Source organism: Macaca nemestrina, chromosome 1 (genome assembly GCF_043159975.1).
Source record: "Macaca nemestrina isolate mMacNem1 chromosome 1, mMacNem.hap1, whole genome shotgun sequence".
In the NCBI taxonomy this organism is placed as follows: domain Eukaryota; kingdom Metazoa; phylum Chordata; class Mammalia; order Primates; family Cercopithecidae; genus Macaca; species Macaca nemestrina.
Window position 1 is genome coordinate 108,701,465 of NC_092125.1, and position 17,476 is coordinate 108,718,940.

General features: G+C 47.0%; 1 protein-coding gene across 1 annotated transcript; it reads left to right on the top strand.

The window, feature by feature from the left end:
• Nucleotides 1–1,383: 1,383 nt before the first annotated feature.
• On the top strand, nucleotides 1,384–17,400 carry LOC105497833 (vacuolar protein sorting 72 homolog). Its single transcript, XM_011769268.2, has 6 exons — nucleotides 1,384–1,578; nucleotides 5,903–6,055; nucleotides 6,233–6,347; nucleotides 8,009–8,185; nucleotides 15,407–15,551; nucleotides 16,821–17,400. Exons 1-6 carry the CDS (start codon nucleotides 1,462–1,464, stop codon nucleotides 17,206–17,208), a joined length of 1,095 nt encoding a protein of 364 aa, XP_011767570.1. The 5' UTR covers nucleotides 1,384–1,461; the 3' UTR covers nucleotides 17,209–17,400.
• The last annotated feature ends 76 nt before the right edge of the window (nucleotides 17,401–17,476 follow it).

A 17,476-nucleotide genomic window follows, 5' to 3' on the forward strand; every position in this document is an offset into this window, starting at 1 on the left:
CTACTAAAAAATACAAAAAACTAGCGGGGCGAGGTGGCGGGCGCCTGTAGTCCCAGCTACTCGGGAGGCTGAGGCAGGAGAACGGCGTAAACCTAGGCGGCGGAGCTTGCAGTGAGCTGAGATCCGGCCATTGCACTCCAGCCTGGGCGACAGAGCGAGACTCCGTCTCAAAAAAACAACAACAACAACAAAAAAAACAAATCTTTCCCTGTCCCTTCCTTCCCCCTGCACTTCCCAGCCCCCAGTATCATCTGTTCTATTTTTTATTTCTATGAAATCAATTTTTTTAAAGCGTCCACATATGAGTGAGCAGTGTTTAAATTTCTGTTCGTGGCTTAAGTCAGTTAACGTGTCCTCCAATTCCGTCCATGTTGCTGCAAATGACAGGATTTTGTTCCTTTTAATGGCTAAATAGTATTCATTTGTGTATATACACCTCATTTCCTTTATTCATCTGTTGTTGGACACCTAGATTGATTTCCTATTTTGGTTACTATAAGCAGTGCTGCATTAAATATGGGGGTGCATAAATATGGAGTGCGGACGTCTCTTGGAAATACTGATTTCCTTTTTTTTTTTTTTTCCTAAATCAGCTTCCTTATGTTGAATTATGTCCTTTCCTTCGGATAAATGTCTATGGCTGTGTTTTTAACCACAATATTATGCTTTCTTTCTCAAGGATTTTGGACTTTATCTTGTAGATGATGTGGAGCCATTAAAAAATGTTGAGGAGAGGACTGGCAAAATCTGGGTTTTTAGAAAATTTTAAAGTTTCCTACTGGCAGCAGTGTGGAAAACGGACTGGACCGGGGAGAATGACCTCTTCTAAAAGAAAATGTGAGCCTGGCGCGGTGCCTCACGCCTGTAATCCCAGCACTTTGGGAGGCCGAAGCGCGCGGATCACCTGAGGTTAGGAGTTTGAGACCAGCCTGGCCAACATGGTGAAAGCCGTTTCTACTAAAAATACAAAAATTAGCTGGGCATGGTGGCGGGCGCCTGTAATCCCAGCTACTCGGGGAGAATTGCTTCAGCCCGGGAGAGGGAGGTTGCAGTGAGCCGAGATCGTGCCACTGCACTCCAGTCTGGCGACAGAGCGAGACTCCGTCCCTACGAAAAAAATACATATTTGTGTGTGTGTGTGTATATATATATATATTAAAAACAAAAATAAATAAAAGAAAATGTGTTGACTTAGGTTTATGCGGGTCGTCGTGCCACCAAGTGGACTCATTGAGCACTAGGGCAAGCGGCCTAGAGGTTCCGCGCAGGAGTAGGAGAGGCTGAAGAGTAAAGAGGGTTTAGAAGGTGGGACTAGGAGTCTCTCGACACTCTGTTACTTCTGCCTGTAAACGCCCGACTTCCGCCGCTGGTGTCCACCCGCAGGTAGCGGTGTCGAGCGTCGAGCTCCCAGAAGCGAGCTGGTGAGGGGCTGCAGGTGGCGGAGCAGTCTCCTTAGGCGGTATGAGTTTGGCTGGGGGCCGGGCACCCCGGAAGACCGCTGGGAACCGGCTTTCCGGGCTTCTGGAGGCAGAGGAGGAAGATGAGTTCTACCAGACGACTTATGGAGGTTTCACAGAGGCAAGATCCGAGCCTGGGAAAAGGGAGGGGAGGAAGCGAAGAGGAGCCCTGGAGGGAGGATCTCCGGACAAAGAAGAAGAGGGCGGGGAATAGAGCGGAGCTCTGGGAGCTGATACCCTAGATGGGTGCGGTGAATCGGAGCCGGGGGGCGGGGCGGGGGGACGGATAGTGTGGAGTCCTACAAGGGAGACCTCTGGATGGGGTCAAAGGGGCATGAGACGGAGAAGCTTTGCGGAGGCACTCCAGAGAACGGCAGAAACCTACCGCATACTTGCGTAGTTCCACCTCTCACTGTACTTCTGACCTCCAGCATACGTCAGGCACACAGATAGTAGTAGTCAGTCGCTGGATGTATACTTGTTGGCCCACTGCCGGATTATTCACCTGAGACATGGAAAGGAACTGCTCCAAAAGTAGAGATTAGCCCACTCCTTTTTCAGCTTTCAAGTCTCAATGTATATGTTTTCTCAGGAAGATAATCCTTCCTTGACTATCCTAACAAGTGTCCCCATTTATTTCTCCCACAGAACATATTTCAGTTTGTAATTAGATTCGGTTTGCTTACTTGCTTATGCTTTCCTATTACATTGTAAACTGTATAAAGTTAGGGATGGTCTGTTTTGTTCAACATTATGTGTGAGGTGTCCGGACTGGGCTGCCACTTGCTAAATTTTTTTTAGTTGAATCTACCCGTTTCTTAAATGTGTTGAATACCCAGTGCATGCCATCGGTGATAGGTTGTATTGGGCTCTAGGGAAACCGAGAATATTAAAAACAGTGCTCTGTCCTTACATACTCCATGCCCCAGTGGGGTAACTGGTTGGGTTAACAGTTAAAATACTGTGTGATAGGAAGGGCACAGTGGCTCACGCATGTAATCCCAGCACTTTGGAAGGCCAAGGCAGGTAGATCACAAGGTCAGGAGATCAAGACCATCCTGGCCAACATGGTAAAACCCCAGTCTCTACTAAAAATACAAAAATTAGCCAGGCGTGGTGGCGTGCGCCTATAGTCCCAGCTACTCAGGAGGCTGAGGCAGAGAATCGCTTGAACCTGGGAGGAGGAGGTTGCAGTGAGCCGAAATCATACCACTGCACTCCAGCCTGGGCGACAGAGCAGGACTCTGTCTCAAAAACAAACAAAATGTGTGATAAGGACTAAAACAAGTGTAAGATATAAGATAGAGTGTTAAGGTAATACATCTGAACCAAAGCTGTTGATCAGGATAGGCATCCCTGGAGGGATGATGTTTAAGCTGAGGACAGTTTGAAAAGTAGACCTTAGCTTGATGAAAAGTGGGAGAAGGAGAAAGGTAGTCCACAGAGCAGATCGGGGAGAGTATGTAAAGACGTTGAGATCCTGGTCTAGGACCTGCAAGTCTACTTTCATTCTCCAGAGCATGAAGAAGACTAAAGATTGATAAGCCTGGAGGGAGTAGGCATGGGCCAGATCATTTAGGGCCTTGTGAGCCATGTTAAGGAGTTTTGCTGTTCATCCAGAGGACTGAGAAGAGTCATCCGAGTTCCACGATAAAATTTGTACTTTAGAAAGATTACTTACTCTGTAATGAGAATGGCTTGAAGGCGGCATGGCAGTAGAGAAACAGAAAGATTCAAGAGAAATTAAGGAATAGAACCCACAGGATTTAGGGGCTGAGTGTGGTGGCTCACGCCTGTAATCCCAGCACTTTGGGAGGCTGAGGCGGGTGGATCACAAGGTCAGGAGTTCGAGACCAGCCTGACCAACATGGTGCAACCCTGTCTCTACTAAACATACAAAAAATTAGCTGAGCGTGGTGGCACGCGCCTGTAATCCCAGCTACTAGCTTGAACCCGGGAGGCGGAGGTTTCAGTGGATCACTCCACTGCACTCCAGCCTGGGCGACAGTGAGACTCCGTTTAAAAACAAAAACAAAAACAAAAAACCCCACATCACTGAGTCATTACTGACACAGCCCTGACCAACTAGTTTAAAATAGAACTTTCTCATCCCTCCACTAAGGCCATTTTCCTATTTCTGTCATTTTATGACTCGTTATTTAATATGTACCCTTCATGCTTCCAACAAGGATTTAAGGAGGCTTACAATATAAACAAAAAGTAGAAACGGTAAAAATAGAGACAGATCAGAAGTAATTGTACCAGGAACCTCTGCTAAAATGGTAATAGCAATTGATATTAAATTTAGCTGTGAGCTTCCTGGTAGCCAAACCTTGTATTTCTTTTTTTAGTAAGAAAGAAGCATACAAGTTGTTCAAGAGAGACAAACTTATTCAGTCTTAAATCCTAGGGAGCATTTATCATTATATCCTTATATTATAAAAAGTAACGGTTTTCGTAGATGATATACAAACATTCTCTTATCTAGTGATGTGTATTAATGACTCAATAAAAGCCAAAGGAATGGTAGTAATTTAGTGCAAGTATTTTGATTGGGCACTAAGCTAATGTGTGGTTGATCTACTACCCTCCGGTGATATGGCTTAATACCAGATTAAGGCTGAGGGGATTAATGTGTTCCCAGGCTGTCTTTTACAGGCATCAATTGGGAGGAAATGATGGTCATCAGTGCAAAATTGAACTCTGGCTGGTTTGGAGGGTCAACCATCTGTGTTATTTGCTTGCTTTGGCATCATGTGTACCAAGATTAGCCCTTTAGTCTGCATCACTGATTGAAGAGAGAGCCACATGTGTGAGGTGTCACCCAGCCCAGTTGACTCCCTCTCCCTCAACTGACTTTTTTCCCTTTTCTTTCTAATATGGCTGCCATTCTAGCCCTAAACAGTATCACCTCAGGTCTAGGCTGTACTTCACATTCTCTACTCCAGGCCATCTAACTGCCTCCAGAGCTTTCTGAAATACCCCTTGTACATACTGTTACCCCTCCCCTATATCTTCGGTGGCTCTCCGTTATCCATAGTAGCAGTACTCAGCTGTTTTTCTGTCCCAGCACATCTGAGGAATGACACATATTTCTCTCAGTAACTTTAGTTTACATAAACAATGATTATCAATGGTCGGACAAATAAGGAGATGGAGGGGATTGAGAATTATTGGCCTGCAGGTTAAAATTGTGTTTATTAGTGTGACATTTAAGTTTCTCCATAAATGGAATGCAGGAATGCAAACTTCTTTTCTTTTTTTTTTTTTGAGACGGAGTCTCGCTCTGGCGCCCAGGCTGGAGTGCAGTGGCGCGATATCAGCTCACTGCAAGCTCCACCTCCCGGGTTCACGCCATTCTCCTGCCTCAGCCTCCTGAGTAGCTGGGACTACAGGCATCTGCCACCACGCTTTGCTATTTTTTTCTATTTTTAGTAGAGATGGGGTTTCACCGTGTTAGCCAGGATGGTCTCGATCTCCTGACCTCATGATCCACCCGCCTCGGCCTCCCAAAGTGCAGGGATTACAGGCATGAGCCACTGCGCCCGGCCGCAACCTTCTTTTCAAATCATATAGTCCTACAGTGCAATCAGTGTTGGAAGGAGGCAGTGCTGGAGCGAAACACAGTTGGCTAACAAGGTTTCTTGATAGAGAAAAGTTTTACTTAGATCTAAATCTTTATTCCATAAACATGCTGTACACATTACCATTTCTGCGCCTTTGTTTCTGCTATTTCATTGCCCATGATTCCTTCTTCCCTCTTGACTGTCTAAATACTAACAGTGTTTTCAACCATAGTTTAACTCCTCTTCATGCCTTTTTTTTTTTTGAGATAGTGTCTCGCCCTGTCGCCCAGGCTGGAGTGCAGTGGCACTATCTCAGCTCACTGCAACCTATGCCTCCTGGGTTCAGGTGATTCTCCTGCCTCAGCCTCCCAAGTAGCTGGGACTACAGGTGTGTAACACCATGCCCAGCTAATTTTTGTATTTTTAGTAGAGCCAGGGTTTCACCATGTTGGCCAGGCTGATCTCGAACTCTTGGCCTCAAGTGATCTGCCCACCTCAGCCACCCAAAATGCTGGGATTACAGGCATGAGCCACCGTGCCTGGCCAAGACCCACATCTCAAAAAAAAAAAAAAAAAAGTAAGATTATGTTATCCCCTTTACTGTAAGCCCCTGAAGGTAGAGACCAAACCATATCCTTTTGTTTCCCAGTACTTAACACAGTGTGTTGCAGGTAAAGCGCTATCAATTAATGTTGGAAGGATGTGGTACTGGAGCCAAAGGCCATTAGCTAGAAAGTTTTCTTGCTTGAAGAAAATGAAGGACTGGATTAGGAAGGAGAGTAGGGCAACCCTTATCAAGAAAGTTGAGAGATTCTGTTCCTCCTGAAGGGTCATTAAGGCTTCCATTGCCAGCCAACCCTCATCTCCCTGTGTCCTTAGGAATCTGGAGATGATGAGTATCAAGGGGACCAGTCAGATACAGAGGACGAAGTGGACTCTGACTTTGATATTGATGAAGGGGATGAACCATCCAGCGATGGAGAAGCAGAAGAGCCAAGAAGGAAGCGCCGAGTAGTCACCAAGGCCTATAAGGTACAGGAGGAGTCCTAGTTTTCTTGGATTTCCTCAATTCCTATTCCCTCTTTCATCAGGTCCCAGTACTCCCTTTGCCACTTCCATTTCTGGCAATGCTAGTTTTCTCTCATTGAGATCCTCATATTTCTCCTTACTTCTTCTGTTCCCTGGTATCTGATTCTAATCTGTCCTCAGGAGCCTCTCAAGAGCTTAAGGCCTCGAAAGGTCAACACCCCGGCTGGTAGCTCTCAAAAGGCCCGAGAAGAGAAGGCACTACTGCCACTAGAACTACAAGATGACGGCTCTGACAGTGAGTAGGGATGTTTGGGTCAATTGGGAAAATTGGAATATGATGATACAATATCATACCAGTGTTAAATTTACTGATGTTGCTGGGTGCAGTGGCTCACGCCTATAATCCCATCACTTTGGGAGGCCAAGGCGGGCGGATCACCTGAGGTCAGGAGTTCGAGACCAGCCTGGCCAAGATGGTGAAATTCCATCTCTACTAAAAATACAAAAATTAGGCAGGTGTGGTGGTGGGCCCCTATAATCCCAGCTACTTGGGAGGCTGAGGCAGGAGAACTGCTTGAACCTGGGAGGCAGGGGTTACAGTGAGCCAAGACCACACCATTGCACTGCAGCCTGGGCAACAAGAGCAAAACTCCGTCTCAAAAAAAAAAAAAGAAAAAGAAAAAAATTTACTGATGTTGATAACTTACTATGGATAGGAAAATCCTCATTCTTAGGAAATACACACTGAAATATTTAGGGATAAAGGCCATGATGTTTACAACTTTAGTTATCTAATTTAGATCATTCAGAAAAAAACCACACATACAAAATGCAAAAGGGCCAAAATATTACCAATAGGTGATGGGGTAAAAGATACATGAGTATTCCTTGTACTATTCTTGCAACTTTGTAGGTTTGAAATTATTTTGAGGCCAGGCACGGTGGCTCACGCCTGTAATCCCAGCATTTTGGGAGACCGAGGCAGGTGGATCTTGAGGTCAGGAGTTTGAGACCATCCTGGCTAACATGGTGAAACCCCATCTCTACTACAAATACAAAAAATTAGCTGGACATGGTGGCATGTGCCTGTAGTCCCAGCTGCTCGGGAATCTGAGGCAGGAGAATCGTTTGAACCCGGGAGGCAGAGGTTGGAGTGAGCCGAGATTGTGCCACTGCACTCCAACCTGGGCGACAGAGCGAGATTCTATCTCAAAAAAAAAAAAAAAAAAAAAAGAAATGATTTCTGGCCGGGCGCAGTGGCTCACGCCCATAATGCCAGCACTTTGGGAGGCCAAGGCGGGCAGATCACGAGGTCAGGAGATCGAGACCATCCTGGCTAACACAGTGAAACCCCGTCTCTACTAAAAACACGAAAAAATTAGCCGGGCATGGTGGCGGGTGCCTGTAATCCCAGCTACTCGGGAGGCTGAGGCAGGAGAATGGCGTGAACATGGGAGGCGGAGCTTGCAGTGAGCTGAGATTGTGCCACTGCACTCCAGCCTGGGTGACAGAGCGAGACTCTGTCTCAAAAAAAAAAAAGGAAATTATTTCCAAACACAAAATTTAAAAATAAATAAATAAAATAGGTGGACATGGGGGCTGGGCGTGGTGGCTCACGCCTGTAATCCCAGCACTTTGGGAGGCCAAGGTGGGCAGATCACGAGGTCAGGAGATCGAGACCATCCTGGCTAACACGGTGAAACCCCGTCTCTACTAAAAATACAAAAAATTAGCCGGGCGAGGTGGCGGGCGCCTATAGTCCCAGCTACTCAGGAGGCTGAGGCAGGAGAATGGCGTGAACCCGGGAGGCAGAGCTTGCAGTGAGCCGAGATCGTGCCACTGCACTGCAGCCTGGGCGACAGAGCGAGACTCCATCTCAAAAAATAATAATAAAAAAAATAAATAAAATAGGTGGATGTAAATTCAAAGATTTCTTCTTATCTCACTCTCTTCCAGGTAGGAAGTCCATGCGTCAGTCTACAGCTGAGCATACACGACAAACGTTCCTTCGGGTACAGGAGAGGCAGGGCCAGTCAAGACGGCGAAAGGGGCCCCACTGTGAGCGGCCACTAACCCAGGAGGAGCTGCTCCGGGAGGCCAAGATCACAGAAGAGCTTAATTTACGTTCACTGGGTCAGTCTGTGGTTTCAGAAAAAGTGGGTAGAGGGGCTGAGGGGCATGAGAAAAACCATGAGACCTGAAGAACCAAAGAATTGGAGAGATGGAAATTTGGGATGAGAGAATCAGAAGGAAGAAATGGCAGAGAGTAGATGATTAGGTGCAAAGGTCTAGGCAGTTATGAGCACTCTGAAGAACAAGCTAAGGTACTTTGGTGTAAAATAAGAGTTGTATAGAACTGAGGTCAAATCCTGGTTCTGCTATTCACTTGCTTTCAGACTGTAGGTAAATTACTTTACTTATTCACATTTTGCTTTTCTTGTTTATAAAATAGGGTGTACACCTAATGACTCAGGGAATTTAGGCAGGAGGATTGCTTAAGGTCAGGAGTTCACAACCAGCCTGGACAACATAGTGAGACCCCATCTCTTTAAAAAAAAAAAAGCAGGGGGTGATAATGTTGACTTTAATGATAATCATGAGAATGTAAAGTCAGCAGATTAGTCCTTCATGAGATAAATTGCTTTAAAAATCTCTTCATTTTATGGTATTGCTTTAAAAATCTCTCCAGTTTGGGCCAAGCGTGGTGGCTTATACCTGTAATCCCAGCACTTTGGGAGGCCAAGATGGGTGGATCACCTGCAGTTGGGAGTTCCAGACCAGCCTGGCCAACATGATGAAACCCTGTCTCTACTAAAAATACAAAAATTAGCTGGGCGTGGTGGCACATGTCTGTAATCCCAGGTACTTGGGAGGCTGAGGCAAGAGAATCATTTGAACCTGGGAGGTGGATGGAAGTTGCAGTGAGCCGAGATCATACCCCTGCACTCCAGCTAGGGCTACAGAGCGATACTCCGTCTCAAAAAAAACAAAACAAAACAAAAAAAAACCTCGGCCGGGTGCAGTGGCTCACGCCTGTAATCCCAGCACTTTGGGAGGCCAAGGCAGGCGAATCACAAGGTCAGAAGATCGAGACCATTCTGGCTAACATAGTGAAACCCCGTCTCTACTAAAAATACAAAAAAATTAGCCGGGTGTGGTGGTGGGCACCTGTAGTCCCAGCTACTCGGGAGGCTGAGGCAGGAGAATGGCACGAACCTGGGAGGCGGAGCTTGCAGTGAGCCGAGATCGCGCCACTGCACTCCAGCCTGGGCAACAGAGCGAGACTCCGTCTCAAAAAAAAACAAAAAAAACAAAAACCTCTCCAGTTTATAGGCATAGAACCATGTACGGTATTATATTATACAAAAATATATACTTCTTTATAGAGTAGTAAGAGTCTCATATCATGAAAGGTACATGAGAAATTGAGGGACCAGCAGATTCATACCTCCTGGTACATACTTTCTGGGTGAAATAGCATGTGGAATCACCTACAGTATTTAATATGTTTTCTTTCTCTTTTTTTGTTTTTGACACGGAGTCTCTCTCTGTCGCCCAGGCTGGAGTGCAGTGGCGCGATCTTGGCTCACTGCAACCTCCGCCTCCCGGCTTCAAGCGATTCTCCTGCCTCAGCCCCCCGAGTAGCTGGGACTACAGGTGCATGCCCCCATGTCCGGCTAATTTTTTGTATTTTTAGTAGAGACGGGGTTTCATCGTGTTAGCCCGGATGGTCTCTATCTCCCGATCTCATGATCTGCCTGCCTCAGCCTCCCAAAGTGCTAGAATTACAGGCGTGAGCCATCGTGCCTGGCTATTTTTCTCTTTCTGAATCTCCTTTTTATTGTTGTTCTCTCTCTCTTTTTTTTTTTCTTTTTGGCCAACCATACATAATTGAATATGCATAAGCCAGATGTAATTTCCCAGAAGTGGGAGATTATTTACCTGGAATATCTGGGACCCATCCCATTCCAGATTAATAATAGTTTTTTTTTTTTTTTTAGGCAGAGTCTCGCTCTGTCGCCCAGGCTGGAGTGCAGTGGCGCGATCTCGGCTCACTGCAAGCTCCACCTCCCGGGTTCACACCATTCTCCTGCCTCAGCCTCCCGAGTAGCTGGGACTACAGGTGCCCGCCACCGCGCCCGGTTAATTTTTTGTATTTTTAGTAGAGACAGGGTTTCACCGTGTTGGCCAGGATGGTCTCGATCTCCTGACCTCGTGATCCGCCCGCCTCAGCCTCCCAAAGTGCAGGGATTACAGGCGTGAGCCACCACGCCCGGCCTAATAATAGTTTTGCAATTTAGATAACTTCGCTGGGCATGGGTGTGGTGGCTCACAAGCAACAAGGTCACCTTGATGTTACTGTAGTTACAGTCTGCATCCTTTGTCCACATTGATTGGTTTGGACTACCGTAAGGAGAGTGACTCCTAGGTTTTCCGTGTCAGTAACTGGCTTAGGAGACCCTTAAGGAGGAGCAAGTTCAGTGGGGAAAAAATAAATTTATTTTTGAACATGTTGAATTTAAGGAGTTTGTGAGCAATTCATGCAGTGATGAGAGGTCAGTTAAATATGCAAATCTGGTGTTCCAATAAGAGATCTGGGCTGAAAATATAAATTCGGAAGTCTTTAGAATATGGATGGTAATTAACAATATTGGAGTGCATCTGAGCATGCAGGGAAAAAGCACAGAGTGAGAAAACAGAGGCCTGATAGAGTCCTGCAGACACTAAAGCGTGATAGTTTCATACAAGAGGAGGAGCTTTGAAAAGAGCCTGGAAGTGACCAACGAGTTGGAGAAACCCAGGAGAGTTTGTGTTAAAAATGCCAGGAAAGAGAATGCCTCGAGAGAGTGACTACTGATTGCTGCTGAGATGATGATTAGTAGAACTGAGAAGTGCCCATTGGTTTTGGTGAGATAGAGGTCAGACATGACCTTAGCACTTATTGGCGACCAAGCCATATCGAAGTATATTGGGGAGCAAAACTTTGCAAGCTTGGCTATGAAGGGTAGAAGAGGGAATAGAAGCTACAGAGGGGTCTGAGATTAAGGTAAAGTTGTTTTTATTTTATTTGAAGATATTAGAAACTATATCTTTCATGAGAAACAACTGAGTTTAAAGAAAGAGAAGAAAGAAAGGTTATTAATAGTGTAGGTTTTTGGAGATGGGAGGCAAGGCTGGGAGATAGAGCAGCATGGTGGAGGAATTGGCCTCAGATGGGGGAGGTGAGAAAGAAAGTGTGGTGGCCGGGTACAGTGGCTCACACCTGTAATCCCAGCACTTTGGGAGGCTGTGGCAGGCAGATCATCTGAGGTCAGGAGTTCGAGACCAGCCTGACCAACATGGAGAAACCCCATCTCCACTAAAAATACAAAATATTAGCTGAGTGTGGTGGTACATGCCTGTAATCCCAGCTACTTGGGAGGTTAAGGCAGGAGAATCACTTGAACCCGGGAGGCAGAGGTTGCGGTGAGCCGAGATCGTGCCATTGCACTCTAGCCTGGGTAACAAGAGCAAAACTCTGTCTCAAAAAAAAAAAAAAAAAAAGAAAGAAAGTGTGGCTTAGCCGAGTGCAGTGGCTCATGCCTGTAATCCCAGCAATTTGGGAGGCCAAGGAAGGAGGATTGCTTGAGCCCAGGAGTTCAAGACCAGCCTGGGCAACATAGTGAGACCCTGTCTCTATTTTAAAATGTGGCTTACAGTTGTAGGTTTGTAATCCAAAGGGAGGGCATTGCAGTGGTTCTCACCTGATGTCTTTTTCATTATGCGGCGCCATCTGTCAAACATTAGGGATACAGCTGGAAGCTTGATGAGACTGAGGAGCATTTAAAATAGTTACTGATGTGGGATATCGAGCAGTATTGAGGGACCTGCTGAAGACTAGGACCATGAATTAATTTATGGTGGTTGCAGTCTGTGCTGTTATTTTTCTCCAGTAGCACTCAGCAGTCCAGATCAGGGCAAGGGAATTATTGACAGGAGAGTGACTGAAGTGATTGAAATAATACAGTGAGCAACCTAAGCATGCTTTAAAAAGGAAAATGTGGCCCGGCGCAATGGCTCACACCTGTAATCCCAGCACTTTGGGAGGCCGAGGCGGACGGATCATGGGGTAAGGAGTTCGAGACCAGCCTGGCCAACATGGAGAAACCCCATCTCTACTAAACATACAAAAAATTAGCCAGGCGTGGTGGTGTGCACCTGTTGTCCTGGCTACTTGGGGGGCTGAGAATCACTGAGGAGAACCACTTAAACCCGGGAGGCGGAGGTTGCAGTGAGTGGAGATTGCGTCACTGCACTCTAGCCTGGGCAAGAGAGTGAGACTCAAAAAAAAATAAAAAGGCCGGCGCGGTGGCTCAAGCCTGTAATCCCAGCACTTTGGGAGGCCGAGACGGGCGGTTCACGAGGTCAGGAGATCGAGACCATCCTGGCGAACACCGTGAAACCCCGTCTCTACTAAAAAATACAAAAAACTAGCCGGGCAAGGTGGCGGGCGCCTGTAGTCCCAGCTACTCGGGAGGCTGAGGCAGGAGAATGGCGTAAACCTGGGAGGTGGAGCTTGCAGTGAGCTGAGATCCGGCCACTGCACTCCAGCCCGGGCTACAGAGCGAGACTCCGTCTCAAAAAAAAAAAAAAATTAAAAAAAAAAAAAAAACAAAACATAAAAGTAAAGTGACAAGGAAAAGAAGGTTGTTAGAGATGAGGTGATAAATTGTGGCCATGCAGTGTTGAAGGGGCTACCCATGAGCACTTCAAAGTCACCAGGGTGACCCTAAGATGATAGGAATTAGGGTAGAGACGAAGAGTAGAAACCATTGCCAAAGTCTTCATTGAGGGAGGGAGTGACCATGATTAGGAAGGACAGAAGTTAATCTAGACTCTTGGCACAGGTCTCAAAAGAGAAAGGAGTTTTGCTTGTAGGCAGAAAAGTAGTGATCTGAAAGCTACAGGGTGGGACCCAGTAGGACATAGGTATATCCTGTAGGGATGAAGAGAATGAGCAACCTCCACCAGAGGGCTGCAGAGAGGAGTGGTGGCCTCAGTGAATGACCAGGTTTCTGGTAAGGCAAATCATGGAAGGAATGCTGAGTGAGGAGCTCGAGGATATAGATGAGTTGGCAGATTACAGAGCATGAGTTCCAGAGGGTGTAGGCAAGTGTTTGAAAGTAGAGGGGTTGGGCCGGGTGTGGTAGCTCAGGCCTGTAATCCCAGCACTTTGGGAGGCTGAGGCAGGCGGATCACGAGGTCAAGAGATCGAGACCATCCTGGCCAACATGGTGAAACCCCGTCTCTACTAAAAATACAAAAATTAGCTGGGCGTGGTGGCGCGCGCCTGTCGTCCCTGCTACTCAGGAGGCTACTCAGGAAGAATTGCTTGAACCTGGGAGGGGGAGGTTGCAGGGAGCTGTGATCACGCCACTGCACTCCAGCCTGGTGACAGAGCGAGACTCTGTCTCAAAAAAAAAAAAAAGAAGAAAGTAGAGGGGTTGGAAGATTGGCTCAAGGGAAAGAAAGCAGTATTATCAAACAGTTCAAGTGCAAGAGAGGTTCAGTCATTGGAAGGGTTTCCAGAGTACTCTTCTTTTTTTGAGATGGAGTCTCACTCTTTCGCCCAGGCTGGAGTGCAGTGGCACAATTTCGGCTCACTGCAACCTCCGCCTCCCAGGTTCAAGTGATTCTCCTGCCTCAGCCTCCCAAGTAGCTGGGATTACAGGCGCCTGTCACCACACTCGGCTAATTTTTTGTATTTTTAGTAGAGACGGAGTTTCAGCACGTTAGCCTGGATGGTCTCAATCTCCTGACCTCGTGATCATCTGCCTTGGCCTCCCAAAGTGCTGGGATTACAGGCGTGAGCCACTGTGCTTAGCCTCTTTTTTTAATTTAATTTTATTTTTTTAATTTTTTTTGAGACAGAGTCTCACTCTGTCGCCTGTGCTGGAGTGCAGTGGCACAATCTCAGCTCACTGCAACCTCCGCCTCCTGGGTTCAAGCGATTCTTCTGCTTAAGCCTCCAGAGTACCTGGGAGTACAGGTGCGCGCCACCACGCCCAGCTAATTTTTTGTATTTTTAGTAGAGATGAGGTTTCACTATGTTGGCCAGAATGGTCTTGATCTCCTGACCTCATAATCTACGCACCTTGGCCTCCCAAAGTGCTGGGATTACAGGTGTGAGCCACCATGTCCGGCCCGTTTTTTTTTAATTTTTCAATTTTTTTTATTTTTTTGAGACAGAGTTTTGCACTTGTTGCCCACGTTGGAGTGCAATAGTGCAATCTCACTTCAACCTCTGCCTCCCAGGTTCAAGCAATTCTTCTGTCTTAGCCTCCCAAGTAGCTGGGATTGCAGTCATGTGCCACCACACCCGGATAGTTTTTGTATTCTTAGTAGAGACGGGGTTTCACCATGTTGGTCAGGCTGGTCTCGAACTCCTGACCTTCAGCTGATCCACCCACCTTGGACTCCCAAAGTGCTGGGATTACAGGCGTGAGCCACTGTGCCCAGCCTTGATTCATTTATTCATTAACAAATATTTAATGAGTTCCTGTAATATGCAGAATGCTGTATCACCCTGATAATATTTGGGCAATATGAGTTATAGTCACTGCCCTTAAGGAGGAGACATATACACCAATAGTGCATTGCCACAGAGCAGTGTCACGGAGACCAGGCAGGTAACATGAAGTGTGCAGCCAGCCAGAGGGATGGTGGTGAACTGGAGAGGAGTGCCTGAAAGGAGGAACAGTTACTCAGCTCAGCTAATTGCTCCCCTGTAAGAATACAGACCCAGGGTGGCCAGATTTTCTTATTGTTTAAGAGCGACCAGAAATCTCTATAGTTAAATATAATTTCCTACTTTATTAATTTTTGTTTTTAGAGATAGGATCTCACTCTGTTGCCTAGGCTGGAGTGCAGTGGTGCCATCTCAGCTCACTGCAGCCCCCGCCTCCCGGGCTCAAGCAATCTTTCCACCTCAGCCTCCCAAGTAGCTGGGATTGCAGGCATGTGCCAGCACACCCAGCTATGGGAGTGAATTGACAGGGCATTTGTAGAGGAGATTTTGGTATCTGGGAAAGCAAATAAGCTCTTCATCAAAGCGTACCTTCCAACTCTGAGGTAGTATAGAGGGCCCAGGTATACTTGAGAAATGAGCAGAGAGGATGTCAAGAAAAAACTTATAAGCAGAAAACTTACAAAATGGGAGGTGCCAGAGGGCCTTAGGGGATTTCCATAGTTCTCTCTGGTAGTTGGCAGTGACTAGATAGCCAGGAAGATAATTGAGAGATCGTGGGACAGAACTGGGATGTGGGAAAAAGGGGCATTCTGATCATCCCCTCATTTCTTCCTTTGACCCTAAAGAGACATATGAGCGGCTTGAGGCTGACAAAAAGAAGCAGGTTCATAAGAAGCGGAAGTGCCCTGGGCCCATAATCACCTATCATTCAGTGACAGTGCCACTTGTTGGGGAGCCGGGTCCCAAGGAAGAGAATATTGACATAGAAGGGTGAGTGAATCTCCAGAAAAGAGATTGTGTGTTCAGCTCGTGTTCTCTTAGCCCCATTTTGCTTGCTTGTCTCACACAGCTCTCCTTAACACTTGGAGATTTCTTTCAGATTCCTCACTCCCTTCAGCTCATTTTCTTTTTTTTTTTTTTTTTTGAGGCAGGGTGTCACTCTGTCGCCCAGGCTGGAATGCAGTAGTGCAGGCTCGGCTCACTGCAACCGCCATCTCCTGTGCTGAAGCAATCCTCCCACCTTAGCCTCCCAGGTAGCTGGGAGTACAGCCACACACGCTAATTTTTGTATTTTTTGTAGAGACAGGGTTTTGCTGTGTTGCCCAGGGTTAAAGTAATCCTCCCGCCTCATTTTCCTAAAATGCTGGGATTAGAGGTGTGAGCCACCGCACCCAGCCCAGCTTATTTCTTTCTTTTTTTTTTTTTTTTTTTTTTTTTTTTTTTGAGACGGCGTCTCGCTCTGCCGCCCAGGCTGGAGTGCAGTGGCCAGATCTCAGCTCACTGCAAGCTCCGCCTCCCAGGTTCACGCCATTCTCCTGCCTCAGCGTCCCGAGTAGCTGGGATACAGGCGCCCGCCACCTCGCCCAGCTAGTTTTTTGTATTTTTTAGTAGAGACGGTTTCACCGTGTTAGCCAGGATGGTCTCGATCTCCTGACCTCGTGATCCACCCGTCTCGGCCTCCCAAAGTGCTGGGATTACAGTCTTGAGCCACCGCGCCTGGACTATTTCTTATTCCTTTTTCTTTTAGCTTCTCTCTTCTCTTTCCTGTTTTTCCTTCTAGCCTAGCTTTTTTTCCCATCAATCACTTAGTAGCTTCCTCAGAATGTTCCCAACACCCTGCCTCCTTTTTCTCTTTCCTCACATCTGGTTTCCTTCTTTCTTTTCTTTTTTCTTTTTTTTTTTTTTTTTGAGATGGAGTCTCCCTCTGTCACCCATGCTGGAGCGTAATGGCACGATCTCGGCTCACTGCATCCTCTGCCTCCTGGCTTCAAGCAATTCTCCTGCCTCAACCTCCTGAGTAGCTGGGATTATTGGCGCCCGGCACCACGCCCGGCTAATTTTTGTATTTTTAGTAGAGACGGGGTTTCACCGTGTTGGCCAGGCTGGTCTCGAACTCCTGACCTCGTCATCTGCCTGCCTTGGCCTCCCAAAGTGCTGGGATTACAGGCGTGAGCCACTGCACCCAGCCTGATTTCCTTCTTTCTGTATCTGTTATCTTCTCTCCTCAGCTCTTTGTGCTTTTTTGTCTTTTGTCTTCAGACTTGATCCTGCTCCCTCAGCGTCTGCATTGACTCCTCATGCTGGGACGGGACCCGTCAACGCCCCTGCTCGCTGCTCACGTACCTTCATCACTTTTAGTGATGATGCAACTTTCGAGGAGTGGTTCCCCCAAGGGCGGCCCCCAAAAGTCCCTGTTCGGGAGGTCTGTCCAGTGACCCATCGTCCAGCCCTATACCGGGACCCTGTTACAGACATACCCTACGCCACTGCTCGAGCCTTCAAGATCATTCGCGAGGCCTACAAGAAGTACATTACTGCCCATGGACTGCCACCCACTGCCTCAGCCCTGGGCCCCGGCCCGCCACCTCCTGAGCCCCTCCCTGGCTCTGGGCCCCGAGCCTTGCGCCAGAAAATTGTCATTAAATGAAGAGACGTCTAGTCCTCAGAAACTTCTTTCCTGCCCTGATTGGGGCTCTTGCTGTTCCATCTCCTCTCCCTGCTTCTCCCCTTTGTCACCTCCGATCTTTGCCCTATCTTTTCTCTATTTCTTTCTCTTTTTCCCCTAGTTCTTACAGGTTTCGTTGTGTTTTTTAATCTAATAAAATAGAAAGATCCCTTTTGTCTGGTGTCCAGTCTAGGTTTGGGAGCAAGAAGTATTTATGAATACCTGAATATATTTGGGTCTTTATTTGATA

Bases quoted from the DNA above. Each gene is read 5' to 3' on its own strand.
- LOC105497833 (XM_011769268.2), top strand. From the start codon at position 1,462: ATGAGTTTGGCTGGGGGCCGGGCACCCCGGAAGACCGCTGGGAACCGG. The intron at 6,348-8,008 runs GTGAGTAGGGAT...ACTCTCTTCCAG, and splicing joins ACAAGATGACGGCTCTGACA to GTAGGAAGTCCATGCGTCAG. The intron at 15,552-16,820 runs GTGAGTGAATCT...TTTTGTCTTCAG, and splicing joins GAGAATATTGACATAGAAGG to ACTTGATCCTGCTCCCTCAG.